The sequence below is a fragment of the Mesoplodon bidens genome (assembly GCF_964165515.1).
Source record: "Mesoplodon bidens genome assembly, chromosome: 2".
Classification (NCBI taxonomy): domain Eukaryota; kingdom Metazoa; phylum Chordata; class Mammalia; order Artiodactyla; family Ziphiidae; genus Mesoplodon; species Mesoplodon bidens.
The window spans coordinates 29,822,737-29,842,907 of NC_138177.1; the positions used below are offsets into that span (position 1 = coordinate 29,822,737).

Sequence of the window (20,171 nt, forward strand, 5' to 3'; positions counted from 1 at the left end):
TTTTGGAGAAGTTTGAGAATAATTGATGTTAGTTGTTTAAATGTTTGGTGGAATTCGCCAGTGAAGCCATCAGGTCCAGGGCTTTTCTTTGTCGTGAGATTTTTGATTACCAAGTCAGTCTCCTTACTAGTTAAAACTCTATTCACGTTTTCTATTTCTTTGTGACTTAGTCTTGGTAGATTTTTTGTTTTTAGGAATTTGTACATTTCATCTAGGGTATCCAGTTTGTTGGTGTACAGTTGTCCATAATTCTCTCATAATCCTTTTTCTTTCTATAGAATTGGTAGTATTGTCCCCATGTTCACTTCTAATTTTAGTAATTTGAGTCTTCTTTTTTCCTTAGTTCACCCCCCCACAAAAAGATTTGTCAATTTTGTTGATCTTGTCAAAGAACCAACTTTTGTTTTCATTGATTTTTCTCTATTTTTCTATTCTCCTATTTTCTTGATCTCTGCTGTGATTTTTATTTCCTTCTAGTAACCTTGGGTTTAGTTTGTTCTTCTTATTCTCATTCCTTAAGTCGTAACTCTAGGTTACTGATTTGAGAGCTTTCCTGTTTTTTAATGTAAGCATTTATAGCTATAAATTTCCCTCTTTGCTTTGCTTTTGCTGCATCCCAGACGTTTTGGTATGTTGTGCTTTTGTTTTCATTCATCTCATAGGTATTTTCCAATTTCCCTTTCACTTTTCTTTTTTGATCTTTTGGCTGTTAAAGAGTGTATTGCTTAATTTCCACAGATTTGTGAATTTTTCAGGTTTACTTCTGGTGATTTCTAACTTCATTCCATTGTGGTTAGAGAAAATATTTTATATGATGTCTGTCTTTTTAACTCTTGAGAGTCGATTTGTGGCTTAACGTGATCTGTCCTGGAAATGTCCCTCGAGAAAAATGTGTATGCTGTTTTTGGGTAGAGTGTTCTGTATGTCTGTTGGATCTAGTTGGTTTATTAAGTCCTCTTTTTCCTTATTTATCTTCTCTGTGGCTATTTTAGCCATTATTGGGATTGGAATGTTGAAGCCTCTATATTTATATATATATAAATTCGTTTGTTTATTTTTGGTCGTGTTGGGTCTTCGTTGCGCACGGGCTTTCTCTAGTTGCAGCAAGCTTGTGGGTACTCTTCGTTGCGGTGCGCAGGCTTCTCACTGTGATGGCTTCTCTTGTTGTGGAGCACAGGCTCTAGGCACGTGGGCTCAGTAGTTGTGGCTCGCAGGCTCTAGAGCGCAGGCTCAGTAGTTGTGGCACATGGGCTTAGTTGCTCTGCAGCATGTGGGATCTTCCTGGACCAGGGCTCAAAGCTGTGTCCCCTGCACTGGCAGGTGGATTCTTAACCACTAAACCACCAGGGAAGACCAAAGCCTCTAACTATTAATGTGCAACTATTTATCCCCTTAATTCTGTCAGTATTTTGCTTCATACATTTTGATGGTCTGTTACTAGGTGTGTAAGTGTTTTATAATTGTTGTATCTTGCAGTATTGAACCTTCTATCAGTATTTAATGACTTTCTTTATCTCTTGTAAAACTTCTTTGATTTAAAGTCAATTTTGTCTCATGTTAGTGTAGCCACCCTGCTCTCTTTTGATTACTATTTCCATGGGATATCTTTGTCCATCTTTTCATTTTCAGTTTATGTATATATTTGGATCTAAAGTGAGTTTATTGTAGATACCGTATAGTTAGATGACCTTTAGTTCTATTTTGTCTGCAAAATTGTATTAGCTTCATAGTTGAAAGAGATGCTGATTCTTCTCCTACTCTTTCTGATTCCAAGACATTTAACTACTAAATAAAATTTCATTTGTTCACATGTGTTAATACCTCTAAAACTTAAGTTGAATAGAGGTTAATGGGAATTTTGGATTGTCATAATTAAATGACTGTACTCAGTTCATAATTTCATATTTGTTTTTCTACCAGTGTGAATAGAAAAGCTTCCGTAGGTCATTTATATGCTTCCCAGACAGTAATTATGCTTTTTGAAAAAAGCCTTTGCTGGACTTCCCTGGCAGTCTAGTGGTTAAGACTCCGCGCTTCTACCTCAGGGGGTGTGGATTCAACCCAATTGGGGAACTGAGATCCTGCAAGCCGCACAGTGCTGCCAAAAAAAATCCAAAGCCTTTGCTAGCTATAATCAGCTTTTTTGTTCTTTCCCAACTTGGTTTATAAACTCTAATTAATAAAACTTTGCTCCAAACTTGCTGTAAAATTCAGTCTTAATGAATAGCTTGAGTTCACAGTGATTTAAAATAGAAATAGTTTTATTTCAGTGTATTTTCTGCTACGGAAATACTGAAATTTTTTTTTACCTCAAAACCCATGCTCTTTCTATAAGACCCTGCTGCTTGAAGTTATAAAGCTGTTTAAAGTTTTGCTTTAAGTTTTTATCTATGTTCTGGGTTACCTTCAAACTTGGTCCTTAATGTAACTATAAAAAGAGTAAGAGGGTTTTATCTCACTTTTTTAAAAAAATAAGATACAGCCCATATGGATTATTTGTTTAGTTACCAGATTTCACAAATTTTTATATTAAGCCATCTAGAGATAAGTTGATATTGATAATGGGCTTTTATTATATATCTTAAGCACTTTGCTCAAAACACTCAAAAAAGGTAAAGTAAAATTTCTCACCACAGAAAAACATTTGTCTATTTTAAAATTGATCAATTCTTAGGGAATCTCATTCACAGTTAATGAGAAAGGACCATGGATTAGAAATAAGGAAATTCATTTTAGTCCTAGTTCTGCCAGTGAATACATGTAATGACCCTGATTAATTAATTTAACCATCAGCAGCCACTATATATACATAATTAATTATGGTTTTGTTTTTAATAATCGTTATTTAGTGACACTTATTTTCATTCACATTTTATATGTTCTCTGATAGCAGTTTAATTTTAGCTGGGTTTATCATGAGATGTACGCATTTCGTTTTTAAATGTTGCACCTACTTGGCTCTCTTTTCTCTAATATTTTATTTTTTTAACATTTTTAATATTGAATGTAATACAGACAAAATGTGATTTGTGATTCTTTACTGCATCGTTTTACCATTGGCATTACATTAGCTTCCCATTAAAATCCACCCCTAATTCTCTGAGAAAAGAATTTATAATATGCATGACTTTGTAGTTGTGACAAATGGCATTCTCTAGAACGTATAAGGCTCTGGTTTTCTTTGGGATGAGAACTTTTTTGTGTGGGGGGATGTGTATGGTTCTCCTCGTGTATCATAATTGATACCGTTTACATAAAATAATGATTTTAAACTCTGATGACAACAGAGTGATCACCATCTATCTTCAAATATATCACAGAATAATGATTTATATATTTGAAGATAGCTGGTGATCACTCTGTTGTCATCAGACTTAGATTCATGAGTTTTCTTTATAGATAACATCCCCTGATCAAAAAAATTTTTAAGTAAACCAATGTGTTCTATTTTAAGTATTTATAGGCCATTTGTGTTTTCACCTAAGTCCTAGAGAACCCCAAGTAAATGTTGACAGTAGTGTTAATATTTAGTGAATCAGTGCAAAATAGGTAGTATTTGAAATGGTTTATTATCACAAAATATCAAATACAGACATTTGTATGGTAAAGCATTTGGGCATGTGATTTCTGTCTTAATCCAGCTTTGAGAAAGTCTAGGGTTTTGTTAATCTAATGTTACCTCATTGATGGTTACCAATATTAAAATACAAAAGTGTTTTAGAATAAGGATGCTTTCTTCCTTGTTAACTTTTTAAATATATCAATCTAATTACTTCACTCCAGTACAAACAACATGTATTTGTCAAGTGTCGTTGATGAGTATAAATTATCTTTCACCTTTCCTTTGGGCAGAAGATGACCCAGTTTTCAGTAGACGAGATAGCAATCGCAGTGAAAGAGAGACCACACAAGCAGCACATGAAACAGAACCAGAATCAGGGTCTCAGCCTCGGCCTGCTATATTATCTGGCTATTTTAAACAGTTTCAGAAGTCTTTACCACCACGATTCCAGCGGCAGCAGGTAACAATAAAAACATTTTATCTTGTATGTGTGATTTAAAAGGTTTATTGTTCAGTAATATAAGAAATAATTTGACATAAAACTCAAAATACACAAAGCATACAAATTTTCCCTGAAAAATTTCCTCCTTTTAAATTAGTAAAAGTTTGTTGATAAGGGCTTTACTGTGAAACTTCTGTGTCGTTCCTTTTTTCTGTCTACCTCATTTATAGAAACCATCTTCCTTTCTAGGAAGTGGTTTCTCTAGTATAATTAATGAGTGATTCGTTGCTTAAGTCAAGTGTAAGGCAAAATGTCATAACTTATTCTTTGTTCTTTTATCTTGCCACCTCTCACTGTCAAATGTGTTTGGAATTCTTTTCCCTCAAGGTTTCAAAAAAGCCTGTTTTCTGATTGATTATATTAATTTATCACATGGAACTAAAGTCTCAGATGCGGGGTCCTGCTTTTTTTAGGAACAGATGAAACAGCAGCAGTGGCAGCAGCAGCAGCAGCAAGGTGTACTTCCACAAACGGTTCCTTCACAGCCATCCAGTGGTGCTGTCCCTCCACCACCACACAGACCTCTTTACCAGGCCATGCAGCCTCACCCTCAGCATTTGGCTTCTATGGGTTTTGATCCAAGGTGGCTCATGATGCAGTCATACATGGATCCGCGAATGATATCAGGTCGACCTGCTATGGATATTCCACCCATTCATCCTGGTAAGTTTAAGTTGGCATTGTCTCATGGCTCACTTGCAGTTTTGCAAGTTCAGAGTTTTTCATTTTCCCCACGTTTTTAGTCTTAATTCCTTTGAGAGTTATAATCTAGTAAGAACTTAAATAGGACTTTTTAATCATAAAATTGTGTGTCTTCTCTCAGCACAGAGTAGTTAAATGCCAGGTACTGTACCAACAGTGTGGTAAGACCAAAGAGAAAATATGTTTTCTCTCTTGCAAATACTATTTTAAAATTTTCAGATGGAAAATTACTATCTTAGTTTTAATATCTGTTATTCGCTACATTGTTTTTATTCCATCAGGTGTTTGAGCATTTGAATTTTGTCCATATATTGTATATTACAGCTTTTCAACTTTCTCTATCATTTGCCAGCCTAACACTTGGATTTCCTAATAGGTTAGCTAAAAACAAATAAAATAGCAGTCTTTATCAGAATAAATCCAGATAATCCAGTACCAAGACAGTGCAGAGGAAAATTTAAAGGTGACAAAAATATGATCAAGAATCACATCTTTATTTTAAAATTTACACTGAAAATTTTAAATTTAAGAGGCATAATTTATAGCATATTGATCAACTAAACTAGATTAATGGGATTTTCTATAGAAAATGTTTTTCTGAAAATTTATCACTTGGTGTAATTCTCATAATGTTTAACATACGTAGAGTCACGGTGCTTGTTATCTGATTTTTATAGGCATTATCTTTTCTTTCCTTTAAAGTAAAATAGGCTGTTCTTATGGTTTTGCTTGCTTTGCTTCCTCAATTTTTAAATCTATTTAACAGCAACGATAAAAATCTCATTCACAGAAAAACTCAATATAATTTTCAGATTATTTTTTTGAATTAATCAGTTTTACTTGCCAAAAGTATTTCTTTGGTTTAAATATAGAATGTCCAAATAGTAATTAAGTATGTAGATTTTACGTCTATGATGATTTTGTTTCCTTTGTTCTCCTACCCCCATCCCCCAATCTTTTTCTGATCTTTTGTATAGGAATGATTCCTCCTAAGCCATTAATGAGAAGAGACCAGATGGAAGGGTCACCGAGCAGCTCTGAGTCATTTGAGCATATAGCTCGCTCTGCAAGAGATCATGCAATTTCCCTCTCTGAGCCTCGTATGATGTGGGGGTCAGATCCCTATCCTCATACTGAGCCTCAGCAGGCCACCACTCCCAAGGCAACAGAAGAACCTGAGGATATAAGGTAATTATTAAAATTATTAGTAGACCAATGGAATATTGTGGGGAAATGAAAACTGTGTAGTCTCTCTGAAGATCTTTCTGATTTAGGACTGAGCCACCGATGTGATTTTCTCCCATTTTAGTATGCCTTATTTCATTCTAGGATGTATTTTCCTTTTTCTGGCATTTCTGTATTGATTAGGGCATTTTGAAACGTAGTTCTGTACACTTAGTTAAATGCTGAAATTTAGTGGTAGATGTCAAAATTGGCAAGATTCTGCTGTTGATTAGGTACTTGACATGTAATGTGGCTAAAGTGTGGATGTAGTTCTTCCACTAACGAGAAATATGGTAGACATTTAATTATCGATATCTTATGGAAGTTTTCTAAGGCTGAGTTAAGGACAAACACTAATTTACAGAGTTACTTTGAAGTATCAGACAATTGGTGATCTCTAACACTTTATAACCATGAAGTTAGAACTTCTGCCCTTTTAAGGAGTGTATGTTATGGTGTTTTAAAATTCTGATTCAGTGGGAAAGATGGACCTACTCTAGTGTACTCTCGTTATAAGTGGAAATTACTAGTTTCGGTATTAAAAATTCACGTCAGCATGGTCTAAACTTCCTCTTGAGGAATGAGCTTCATTTGTTTTTAATTGTGGGGGTAGAAACATAGCATATCTACCTTCCTTTCAAAATTTTAAGTGTGTAGTATAAGCATAATGTTGTACAACAGATCTCTAGAACTTTTTAATCTTGCACAACTGAAATTTTTTACCCATTTAATCATACTCATTTCCGCCTTCCTCCTAGTCCCTGGCAATCACCTTCTGTGTGGATGAGTTTGATTATATTATATAGTATATATAAGCGGGATCATGCAACATTTGTCCTTCTGTGACTGGTTTATTTCACTTAGTGTAATGTCCTCATTCATGACATAGTATATAGCAGGATTTTCTTTCTTTTTTTAATACTAAACAACATTCTGTTATATGCATTTACCACATTTTCTTAAGCCATTCATCTGTCGGTAGGCATTTAGGTTGTTTCTATCTGTTGGCTATTATGAATAATGTTGCACTAAACTTTTTATAGAGACATAACGCTCTTTATGATTAGGATCCATTTTTCCTTTTTAAATTAGAGGGGTTATTTTGCTGTACATGTACCTGTGAGAAAGATTTTTGCCTTGATGGCTGTTATTTCTTTGAATTCTCCTTATCATAGGCCTGAAGCCCCATTGGATCAGGAACAGATAACTGCTGCTTATCCAGTAGAACATAGTCAGTTAGAGGCTCATCCAAAAGCAGACTTTGTCAGAGAATCAAGTGAGACAGAAGTACAGAAGTTTTTAAGCAGATCAGTGGAAGATATTAGACCTCATCATACTGACACAAATAATCAGCCTGCTTGTTTTGACGTACCTGATCAAAAGACTGTATCCACTCAAGAAGAGCGAATTTCAGCTGGAGAAAGTCAGCCTGCCCGGAAAAGAAGTGTTTCCCATGGATCTAACCATACTCAGAAATCAGAGGAGCAGAGAAATGAGCCATCTGCAAGCATTCCTAAAGTAACTAGCAGATGCATTGATTCAAAAGAACCAGCAGAAAGACCAGAGGAAAAACCAAAAAAAGAGGGCTTTATACGATCTTCTGAAGGACCAAAACCTGAAAAACTGTATAAATCTAAATCGGAAACTCGTTGGGGCCCAAGGCCTAGCTCCAGCAGAAGAGATGAAGGTAATGATAGGCCTGTGAGAAGGTCAGGTCCTATTAAAAAACCTATACTTAGAGATATGAAAGAAGAACGAGAACAAAGGAAGGAGAAAGAAGGAGAAAAGGGAGAAAAGGTCACCGAAAAAATGGCAAAACCTGAAAAGACAGAAAAGAAAGAGCCTCTTCCTCCACCCCCACCACCTGTGGCACCGCTTCAGCCACAGTCAGTTCCACTGCCACCTCAACCAGAACCAGAGAAATTTCCTTCAGTAGAAACTTCACCTTCAACTTTGGTGCAAAAGCCACCTCAGGATACCGAGAAGCCTTTGGAACCTGTAAGTAGTGTTGAGGTAGAGCCTGCAGCTAAAACTGTAAACCAGCAAACTGTCACAGCACCGACAGTCAAGGAAGAAAAGCAGCCTGAGAAAGTCATCAGCAAAGACCTTGTTACAGAGAGGTCTCGACCAGATTTAAGACCAACAGCTAAGAAAGAATCAACTTTACCCCCTAGGGCCTATTGGAAAGAAGCTAGAGATAGAGATTGGTTTCCAGATCAAGGGTACAGAGGTCGAGGCCGAGGTGAATATTACTCCAGAGGGCGAAGCTATAGAGGCTCTTATGGAGGGCGTGGCCGGGGTGGTAGAGGGCATGCTCGAGACTATCCTCAGTATAGAGACAGTAAGCCACGAGCAGAGCATGTGCCCCCAGGGCCCCTCAGACAGCGAGAAGAAAGTGAAACACGAAGTGAGAGCTCTGATTTTGAAGTAGTTCCCAAAAGAAGAAGACAGCGAGGTTCAGAGACTGACACAGACAGTGAAATTCATGAAAGTGCAAGTGACAAGGATAGTTTAAGCAAAGGTAAACTGCCCAAAAGAGAGGAACGGTCTGAAAACAAAAAACCTGTAAAGCCTCCATCTTCTTTCAAGCCTGAAAATCATGTCCGAATAGATAGTAGACCTCTAGAAAAACCTTTTGTAAGGGATGATGATAAATCTAAACCAGGCTTCCTCCCTAAAGGAGAGCCTACAAGGCGAGGCAGAGGGGGAACATTCAGACGTGGTGGAAGGGATCCTGGAGGTCGCCCGTCACGCCCTTCCACTTTACGAAGACCTGCTTATCGGGACAATCAGTGGAACCCAAGGCAGGCAGAAGCTCCTAAACCAGATGATGGAGAGCCACCAAGAAGACATGAGCAGTTTATTCCTATGCCAGCAGATAAACGGCCTCCAAAATTTGAGCGAAAATTTGACCCAGCTAGAGAGAGGCCCCGAAGGCAGCGTCCTACCCGACCACCGAGGCAAGATAAACCTCCCCGATTTAGACGGCTAAGAGAGAGGGAGGCTGCTTCAAAAACCAATGAGGTGGCAGTGCCCACAAATGGCACAGTTAGTAATGTGGTTCAAGAACCAGTTAATACTGCTGGGGATGTTTCTGGGAATAAGACACCAGACTTATCTAATCAGAACTCTTCAGATCAGGCAAACGAAGAATGGGAAACAGCTTCTGAAAGCAGTGATTTCAATGAGAGGCGCGAAAGGGATGAAAAAAAAAATGCTGATTTGAATGCACAAGTGGTTATAAAGGCTGGAGAGAATGTTTTACCTCCAAAAAGGGAAATAGCAAAGAGAAGTTTTTCTAGTCAGAGACCTGGCATAGATCGCCAGAATCGGCGTGGCAACAATGGTCCACCCAAATCTGGAAGGAATTTCTCAGGTCCTAGGAATGAAAGGAGAAGTGGCCCACCATCAAAAAGTGGAAAACGAGGGTGAGTATTTTGTGTTAGATATAATTACTTATGCACCTTCTCTCTTTTTTTTTTTGGCCACCATGCGGCTTGTGGGATCTTAGTTCCCTGACCAGGGATTGAACCTGGGCCCTCGGCAGTGAAAGCACAGAGTCCTAACCACTGGACCACCAGGGAATTCCCTACTTTTGCACCTTTAACAAAGCTAAAGGTATACTTCTTGGTTGAACTGTGCAAAGGAGCTAGTCTATAGAGGACCAAGACATTCTTCTCCTAGAATTTTTTTTTCTATTCTACAAGTGTAAGGGTGCTTGAGAAAGAGGTTAGTGTGTCTCAGGAGTCTTTGCCTGTTGTTACCTTACATTTCCCAAAAGAGTCCTGTTAGGAATTTGTAGGTTTGGGAAAATCTACACACGTAGGGCAGGACCTATACAGTGTCTTCCATTTAGTAAATCATCTTACTGATGATGAGCAGCCTGCTTTTCTTTCCTGGTTTCTCTTTGGAAAACTGGTGCTCACAGGTGTCCTCTGGGACTTAAATTAATATGTTGTAACCATATACAGTCACTCTGGACTGGTTTCTAGAGAGTGAATATTGAAACTTAAGGATAAATTATCTTCCTCACTCAAGTTGCAAACCTACAATAAATGATCCAGCTTAGAGAGAGGCCTAGAAAGCAAAGTCCTGCCCAACCACCAAGGCCACCAGTAGCATAAATACCATGTCATTGGTGGTGTTTTTAAAAGAGTTTTTCTCAACTGTGCTAAACTTGGTCTGTTTTTTTAAATATTAAAATGTTGGTTTTAGTAAATTATTATTATTATTTTTAGTATTAGGAAACATTATAAAGTAGCATTATTCCTAGTTTTAAATCTAGGCTCTGGTATTTACTAGTAGTATAAACTCTGCTTCCTCACCAGTAAAAGGGGGAGAAAGTAATAGTACTTATAAAAATGTGTGAAGGTTTAGTGACATGATATTTGTGAAACACTTAATGTAACACCTGGTATATAGTAAGCAACTATTATTATGGCCTGCTTGTTGTTTTTTTTAAAACCAATTCCCAGATTTGCAGCCTGAGCTGGTAGGAAATTTATTCAGGCAAAGTATCTTAATCTGCATTGGTTAGTTACTGACACTTAGCACTTCAGGTTACTATACCAGTCAGCGAAAATATTTTTGCTTTCTGATAATTTAGAAGAAGTTCCAGGGAAATAATACTACCAGTTGTGTTTGAGTACCTGCTTAACACAGAATTTAAACCTCCCTTTAAAAGTCAAAAGAATAGGATAACATATAAGTTACAATAACAACATATCAATAGTTGTTGACTGTAACCAAACTATTAGAATTTCAGGTAATAATACTCAAGGGAAAAATTGATGTGATTTGTGTGCACTGTAGATCTCAACTACTTAGCAAGACTTTTGTGCTATGTAGATGTTAACAACTTTGAACCTGCAGAAATAGCAGTTGTAAGGCTGTAGTGAAATGAATGTTTTGCAAGTCCCATTTAGAAGAAATGAATTCATTCTTCACCTGTTTGAGGTTATGCTTTTTGTCAGGCTCTTGTTAAGCTTTTATCTTGAGTAATACTATAGACTGAGCTGAAAATGAATTGGTAAGGCCATTTTTCATGGTGTATTTTCATGAAGTTTTTATAAAATGAACCCAAGAAAAGAATCTTTTAGGTTAAAAAAAAAACCCTGTAGAAATACCTTTGGTTTTGTGACGTGAATCGTTTCCATATTGAAACTGGTTTTTAAAATGTTTACATGTATATAAATCTGATGGAACTTTTTTTTAAAAAAACATACTTGTAAGCATAGAATTCTTTAAAAAATTTTTTTCATATGCTGCTCTCTTGTGGAGAAGATTCACTAGTGAATACTTTGGACTAGCTTGGATCACAGAAATTTTCTGCTATAAACAATGTTGATAGCTCATTTATAACATGATAGACACAGTAAGAATAGACACAATAAGAACCTTCAGAGGATAATTAGAATTCTAGAATTTAATGCTGGAAAGTATCCTAAGGAGCTTGTCTTATTTATCTCCTTTACTGGGAAGCTCCGCCTTAGTGAAGTTGTAGCCAATAAAAGTCACTAAAGCTTGTTAGTTTTAGAGTTAGGGTCTTCTATCCCACTGTTATTTCTTCTTAGATTGAACTTCAGAAACTGCCACTAAGAGCATTTTTCTTTTGTTCGGATATGTAGAGGTAGTAATAAAATCTCAAATTATTATTTTGTAGGCCATTTGATGACCAGTCGGCAGGCACAGCTGGTGCTGATCCTGTCAATGGCAGCTCTGCACACCACCAGGAAGGAGCACCTAATGGTACAGGACAAAAGAACTCCAAAGATTCTACTGGGAAAAAAAGAGAAGAGCCCAAACCAGGCCCTAAAAAACCCAAAGAGAAAGTGGATGCACTATCACAGTTTGATCTCAACAACTATGCAAGTGCGTCTCAGGTCCCTTTTATATATCTATCTGTTTATCTATTTGTTACATTTAAATAGATACTGTAAATAAAGAAGTCATCAAAAAAGAAAGAGCTGAACTTCAAGGTAGAGATAGAGACTGGTGATGAATCACCAACTGATATAGCTTTAACTGAAATAACACCAGCTTTTAGCATAGGCTTGAGTGCTTGATAAAATTCTTGTTAAAGATAATCCACAGAGTTTCACTGTTCTTCTTTTAAAAAAAAGGAAATTAACCGCTACCTTGCTAAACAGGTGTGGGGAAGCACAGAAAACCAAATGTGAAGATGCTTAGTTATATCTGTACATATTCTGTGTCTGAAAGGAAAGAAATGTTAACCTCAGTGAGTTATGACCTTGATAAAATTGGCATCTAAGATACGATAAATAGAGAATAAATAATAGGATGGGAGGTAGTGTTGCTATGGATAAATGCTTTCAGAAAGCCATGGAATGATAGGATATCAAATACGAAGGATAACACAGCAAGAAGGAAATATTTGATGAAGTAGTTAACAAGGAATCTCTATGAGTAGACACGTATATTGATACATGTAAAAATGTGCTATTTGCCATTCATTCAGATGAGACTTAAGCTGGAAATACTGAATAAGATTGAGAGATTTACTAAGTTAAGACCAGATAGTAGTAATGGGAAACTTTGGTTAGGTACTTTTGTTATTCCAGTATTAGAGATGTAGATGAGAGTTTTCTTTCATCTAGTTAATACTTATTTATACATACTAAATTTGATCTGGGCCCAGGGCTTTGGCATTATTATTTCTAGACCAGCAGTTCTCAAAGCGTGGTCCTCAGACCATCAACATCACCTGGAAATTTGTGAGAAATACAGAATCTTGGGCCCTACCCCAGACCTGCTGGATCAGAAACTCTTGGAGTGTGAAGCAATCTGTGTTTTAACAAGTTCTCCAGGTGATTCCGATGCACGCAAACCTTTGAGAGCTAATTCTAGACTACCATTTTAGGATTCACGTGGGAAAGAAATAAACTTAATTGCGCGTTTTAAGAATTTTTAGAACTGTGGTTCTTAACAGGGATGGTTCTGCATTTGGCAATCTCTGGAGATATTTTTGGTGTCAAAACTGGTGGCTGGATGCTGCTGACATCTTAGTGGGTATAGGCCAGGAATGCTGCTAAACATCCTACAGTGGTGCACAGGACAGCTAACTCAAAACGTTAATACTGCTAACGTTGGAAAGTTCTGATTTAGAGCGATTAAAGTAAATCCATAGGAAGCTTGGATGCTAATCTTATTGTGGTCCATGAGAAGGGATTAACATCCATCTAAATACCACATTTGGAAAATGACAAGTGAAGATTACAGAAGTCCACAGAACATGGCAGATTTCTCAAATATTTGTTTACTAGTTTCTCTTTTTCCAAACAACTTCTGGAGTAGAAATTTTGCAAAGTATTATATTATTGGATTAAGACAGTATAAAAAGGTAAGAAGTCAGTTATTTCTGAATTGATAATGGAAATTGAGCTATTAGTTTTAACTTGTTGAAGTTAATTTTAAGAGTCATCTTTAGGTCATTTTCCTAAAAATGGTCTTCTAATAATGTCCCATTAGCCCAAAACATTGCAAAGCACCAGGCAAGAACAGGGTGTTGAGAACAAAGTATTGTTCACATGTCCATAAATGCTTCATGTAATGGAGTGAATTATTCAAAAGGTTTCTAACGGAGCTCTTAGACAAGAAAATTAAAATAATTAGTGATCCCTGGTGGTGCAGTGGTTGGGAGTCCGCCTGCCAATGCAGGGGACGCGGGTTCGTGCCCGGGTCCGGGAGGATCCCACGTGCCGTGGAGCGGCTGGGCCCGTGAGCCATGGCCGCTGAGCCTGCACGTCCGGAGCCTGTGCTCCACAACAGGAGAGGCCACAACAGTGAGAGGCCCGCGTACCTCAAAAAAAAATAAAATAAAATAATGAGTGATGGCATGTCTATGAAGATGAGCTTTAAACACACACTTTTTAGTTTAAGTGAAAAACGAGACGAATTTAGAATTATGAAGAGGTCTCTTCACAAGTCTGAAATACTGGAGTGCATGACATCCTTAGAAATGTTGGACTAAAACCTTGCATTGAGATGAGCATATGCTCCATTTTACACAGTTAATTTCTTTTTTCTTTTGACATCTTTATTGGAGTATAATTGCTTTACAGTGTTGTGTTATACACAGTTAATTTCTTAAAGGATTTAGAACACAAGTAGAAGCGTCATAGATCAATCAGAATCAATTGGCTTTTTCCTTTGAAATTAAATTTTTATTAGAAAAACAATAACAGTAATAGGTTTATAAAGAGTGAAAGCCAGTCTTAGTATTTATTTTTTGTTTCCCTGTCAGTGTTTCTATAAATGCAAATTTTTAGCTATTTAAAAGGAACTGTTTGCCAGTAGATTCCCTATGATCCACTCCATGGTCATATTCTCTTGCCAGCCCCCGCAAGTTATCACCATTCTGAATTGTATATGTATCATTCCCAAGTGAGTATCTATTTTTATTATGTGTTTCCCGATCAGAACATATTATATATTTATATTTGCAAAATTAAAATAATTTATTTGAATTGCCTCACCCTTTTCTTATATTTATTGTGCAAACATTATGCCTACAACCCAAAATCACATCATCTGGACTGTTTTTATTTTTCTTCTAAGTATTAGTTAATGGATCTAGATTTCTTATACTCACTGGAATATAGAATAATTTAACAAGATAGCCGGAATAATTGTTAGTTAGACAATGAGCTGAAAGTATATCTTGAATTATTCTTCCACTGGGTTATTATGATGTATGTACATCTATGCCACTTTACATTCACGTGGAACTTTAACATGTATTTCCTGTTTTTAACAGCTCCACATTATAGACAATAGTCTATGTAAACTAGAGGCATTAAGAATTATAAGACCAGCTTAGTTGTTCAACATCGCATTGTTAGCACATCAGCCTCTCAGAGCTTATTACATCCTTTGAAAAGGGGAAACAATAGTAATACCCACCTCTTAGAATGGTTAGATGCAAATGAGATAAAGTACTACGTAGATCTTTACAGCACAGCACACATCTTGAGGCTGGGAGAGGTAGAGGTTAAGTGATTTGACTACGATAAGACAATTTTGATTTTTCTTTTTTTTTTTTCCTTTTTTTAAAATTTATTTATTTTTGGCTGCATTGGGTCTTCGTTGCTGCACGCGGGCTTTCTCTAGTTACGGAGAGCAGGGGCTACTCTTCGTTGCGGTGCGTGGGCTTCTCACTGCGGTGGTTTCTCTTGTTGCAGAGCACGGGCTCTAGGCACCCGGGCTTCAGTAGCTGTGGCTCACGGGCTCTAGAGCACAGGCTCAGTAGTTGTGGAGCACGGGCTTTGTTGCTCCACGGCATGTGGGATCTTCCCGAACCAGGTCTCGAACCCATGTCCCCTGCATTGGCAGGCGGATTCTTAACCACTGTGCCACCAGGGAAGCCCTTGATTTTTCTTTTAAAAAACAAGGCGTTACCACTACATTGCTTAAGAAAGAAAGATGTATAATATATCATTCAAAGTAGATAGTCTCAGGACTTTTATTTTTAACCTGTTTACGAAATCTTTTCATATATCTATGAAATCTTTTCAAATATTGCTGCTAAATGGCCATTATTTTATGGTGTAGGAAATGAGTTATATACTATGAGTTATAAGAACTAGATCTTTGTCATGTCTTTTATTTTTTAATCACTACTGGACTAAACATTTCTATTTATCTTTTCAGTTGCAAAAAAATATCATTTTAAATCTTTTTGTATATCTGTAGGTGTTGTTATAATTGATGACCATCCTGAAGTAACAGTAGTTGAAGACCCCCAGTCAAATTTGAATGATGATGGTTTTACTGAAGTTGTATCCAAAAAACAACAGAAACGTTTACAGGATGAAGAACGCCGAAAGAAGGAAGAACAAATCATACAGGTTTAGCGTTTCAATTTTTTGCTAGTTATTTAGATTGTTGCCCAAAATATATTAGGAAATGGTCAAGGTTTCTATCCACCTATAAGGTCAGGGCTGCATTTATTATTCAAGTGTCGAGAATGACCTGATTTTTCACAACTTTAAACTGTTTCTAACTAGAATGAGGTAAATTTTAAGTAGAATGTAATCACTAGCTCACCGTTTGCCTTAGAGAAGACCATCTTTACTTTATTTCAAAATATATCTTATTTGCCCCATCTTACTTCATTGCAGAGTTAGGGTTAATTTTAAATCATCTTGGAAATTTAATGAATACAGCTACCATGATCTCTAATAACTTGCAGATTCTTGACCTATACAAGTTTCTGTTGTCATCTAAATTAGTTCATTGAAATACATAGTATGAATCACAATACGTTATTTCCTTTAGATCAACCCAACACCCATTTTACTAAATGCTGACAGAGGATAAAAATAAATAGAACACATGGGTCATAGCGATAAAGAGCCCTAACAAATGAGAGGCTTAAAAGCAGGAAACACTGTAAAAATCCTGTGTGGATGGTAGTATTGAGTTTAATTGAATATAATTCTTGGGACTAGATATTTTCATATGTTATTTGTTATTATTGTTTAGGAAGATACATTAGTGCGTATTTTATATAGCATAATACCTAGCAACACTCCCAGGATTAACGCTTCTGTGCCAAACATGAGTTGAGTGAAGTCAGTAATTTTTTGTCAGGTGGGGTCAGATTTTGCTGCCAAATGAATTTAGTGCAAATTTCCTTAATTTCCTTAATTTCAGAATAGTGGAAAAGAGATTGTGGACCTGTATATCAATATATAATACATATTTGTCTTTCTTCCCCTATAGCATCTTGTAATTTAAAAACTCATTGGCAACCTTGATGTTTTTATTCTATCAAGTAGCTATTTTGTAAAGGAGTTAAATTAGCAGTAGATAGCTTTGTTGGAATGTCTATGTATGAACTATTACTTTCAGCTGTGTTACTCACAAATCATTCCTGCAAATTTTTTAAGGTCTGGAATAAAAAGAATGCAAATGAAAAAGGAAGAAGTCAGACTTCTAAGCTCCCACCAAGATTTGCCAAAAAACAGGCTACGGGAACCCAGCAAGCACAGCTTCCAGCTTTGGCTCTAGCCTCAGCTCCAGGTCCAGGTTCAACCTCAGCTCCAGGTCCAGCCACAACCTCAGCTCCAGTCCCAGCCTCGACCCCAGCTCCAGTTCTAGCATCGCCCTCGGCTCCAGTTCCAGCCCCAGCTGCAGTCCCAGTCTTTACCTCCACCTCAGCTCCACTCCCAACCTTAGCCTTAGCCTCAGCCTCAGCTCCAGTTCCAGCCTCCACCTCAACTACAGCCACAGCCTCTTCTCCAGCTCCAGCTCCAACCCCAATCCTTGCCTCCGCTTCCACCCCAGCCTCTGTCCCCATCCTTGCCTCAGCCTCAATTCCCATCCTTGCTTCAGCTCTATCACCAGCTTCAGCTCCACCTCCAGCCACCTCAGCCCCAGCTGCCCCCACCTCAGCCCCGACTGTCCCTGCCTCAATCCCAGCCCCAGCCCCAACCCCTGCCCTAGTCCAAGTCTCAGTCCCAGCCCCTACTGCTCCAGCCCAGACTCAGGGACAGACTCACAAACCAGTCCAGAGTCCACTACAGACTACAACACAGTCTTCAAAACAGCCACCTCCTTCAATTAGACTACCTTCAGCCCAGACACCTAATGGCACAGATTATGTAACCACAGGAAAACCCATCCAGACCCCACAGTCACATGGCACTCTTACAACTGAATTATGGGATAACAAGGTGGCCCCACCAGCTGTGTTGAATGACATCTCTAAGAAATGTAAGTGTACAACAGGAAGTGAGGGGTGGGAAATGGCATGGGAATTGGGGGTTTGTTTTCAATTTTATTTATATACTCAGTATGTTTTTTCCTAGGCATTTCTTTTTTCTCAGTAGGAAGCAGTAACAGTAATCTTTTCTTAGCTTCCTTTCTTAAAACCTTTGTTTCTAAGACAAGTATGTTATATTTTTTACAGCCATATTTTATGGAGACAACTTTGTGTTGATAAAACAATAGTACAATGTTCCGGAGGAGATTATATTTATTTTGGTATGCAAGAATCTCTTTAAGTATTATATACCATATGAAAAGTCATTGTTTTATTATCTAGCTACCATTAAAAGAAAGGGTTAAATGGATTAAAGATTATTAGCCTCTAAATTTTAATGGTCATATTTCCTGTGGCTTCTCCTTCTCAGTAGGTCCCATTAGTCCACCACAGCCACCTTCAGTCAGTGCATGGAATAAGCCCCTAACATCATTTGGATCAGCTACTTCATCAGAGGTAGGAGCAGACTTAATAATGGCTTTTGTGGGGTTAGTGTGGCAGAGTTTCCTTAAAACAGTTTCTCAAACTTTGGCATGCATCAGAATCACCTGGAGAGCTTATTAAAGTAGATTGCTGGGACCCATTCCCAGAGTTTCTGATTCATTAGGTCTGGGCTAAGGCCTGAGTACATTTCTAATAAGTTCCTAAGTGATGTTAATGCTACTGAATCTCAACAGTTATAAGCTGCTTCTCACCTTTAGACATATTAAGGCCAACATTTTAAAAGTTCTAGCTTTGTGACACAGAGAGTATAAGTGCAATTACTATTTTCTGGACTGCTCTGTGTTTTTAATGATATGCATGTTTGAATAATCAGTATAATTACTTTGAAGCAGAGTTTCCGGGAGGTTGTTCTAACGTAATTTCTCAAACACGCAGTTTGGTAATTGACTATTTAGGCCAGCAATTCTTCATTCATTGAACAAACATTTATTGAGCACTTGTGATGGTATCAGGCACTGTCCTAACCTGTGGCCTTAGAAAAAGTGGGTGGTGGTGTGAAAACAGAATAAAAGCCCTGCGCTCATGGGGCTTCAATTGTAGTTGGGGAGAACCAACAATAAATAACACATAGAATGTTAAGTGGTGATCAGTGCTGAGGAGAAAAGCAAAAGCAAGGAAGGTTTATAAGGAATTTCCCAAGGGGTGTGGAGACAGCTTAAAATAGGGTGGCCAGAAAAGGCTACTTAGGTGACGCTTGAATTAAAGACTTGAAGGAGGTAAGAGAGCATGCTATTCAGTTGTCTGAGGAAAAGTGAATTCCTGGTTCAGAGAATAGTAAATACAAAACCCTAACACAGGAGCATGCCTGATGTGTTTGAAGAGGTCCATATGGCTGGATTGAAGTAAGGGATGAAAAGAGAACAGATGAGGTTGGAAAGATAATAGGTGGAGGATCTGGTAGGGACGTCGGGCATGGTAGGAAGACAGTAGCATCTGACTTTTTAAAAGACTATTATTCTAAGTAGTCTGTTAAGAACAGTCTGTGGGAGCAAAGAATAGATGGTAAGATGCTGTTGCAGTAATCAAATGATGATAGCTTAAACCAGGAAAGTGACATTAAAAGTGATGAGAAATGGTTGGTTTCTGGGTATTTGAAGATAGAGCTCATAAATTTACTGATGAATTAAATGTGGTATGTGAGAAAAGGGAGTCAGTTATCTCCAAAGCTTTTGACTTGAGCAACAAAAGGGATAGAGTTGCCCTCAGTTGAGATTGGGAAGCTGTAAAATGAATTATCATTGGGGAAGAAGATCAGGGAATTCAGTTTTGAACTTGTTAGATTTAAGATGTTTATTACACATCTAAGTGGAAATGTCAGGTAGGTAGTTGAATATAAGAATTTGTAGTTCAGAGAAGATAGTCTAGTTTGACTACATAAATTTGTAAGTCATTAGATGGTGTTTAAGTGATGAGGTTGGTTGAGGTCACAAAGGGAGAATGAGTTATAAAAGTAGTTAGAAAGGGCTTCCCTGGTGGCGCAGTGGTTGAGAGTCCGCCTGCCGATGCAGGGGACACGAGTTCGTGCCCCGGTCTGGGAGGATCCCACATGCCATGGAGCAGCTGGGCCCGTGAGCCATGGCCGATGGGCCTGCGCATCCGGAGCCTGTGCTCCGCAACGGGAGAGGCCACAACAGTGAGAGGCCCGCGTACCGCAAAAAAAAAAAAAAAAAGTAGTTAGAAAAAGAGAAGAGAAACAAAAACCAAGTCCTAACTCAGGGAGTTGCGGGAGATGGAGAAGCTAAGTGATAAGAAAAGTGTCCTGGAATCCAAGTGAAAGATGAGTTTAAAGAGGGTTAAATCAAGTGTGTCAAATGCTGCTGGAAGGTCAAGTAAGACAGACCCTGAGAATTGACAGTTGGCATTAACAATGTGGAGGTCACTGGTGACTTTGA

The 20,171-nt window shown here is 37.7% G+C and overlaps 1 protein-coding gene across 12 annotated transcripts in view; it reads left to right on the forward strand.

The window, feature by feature from the left end:
- The window catches only part of PRRC2C (proline rich coiled-coil 2C), a 95,780-nt gene that overhangs the window by 47,008 nt on the left and 28,601 nt on the right, over positions 1-20,171 (forward strand). For 11 of the 12 annotated variants that reach the window (XM_081224025.1, XM_081224018.1, XM_081224029.1 and 8 more), the window contains exons 13-20: positions 3,853-4,022; positions 4,478-4,727; positions 5,744-5,954; positions 7,166-9,418; positions 11,653-11,861; positions 15,702-15,856; positions 16,901-17,726; positions 18,146-18,231. In XM_081224025.1, coding sequence (XP_081080151.1) covers positions 3,853-4,022; positions 4,478-4,727; positions 5,744-5,954; positions 7,166-9,418; positions 11,653-11,861; positions 15,702-15,856; positions 16,901-17,726; positions 18,146-18,231 — 4,160 coding nt within the window. The remainder of the gene's footprint in view (positions 1-3,852; positions 4,023-4,477; positions 4,728-5,743; positions 5,955-7,165; positions 9,419-11,652; positions 11,862-15,701; positions 15,857-16,900; positions 17,727-18,145; positions 18,232-20,171) is intronic. The other variant, XM_081224022.1, reaches the window with a different exon arrangement.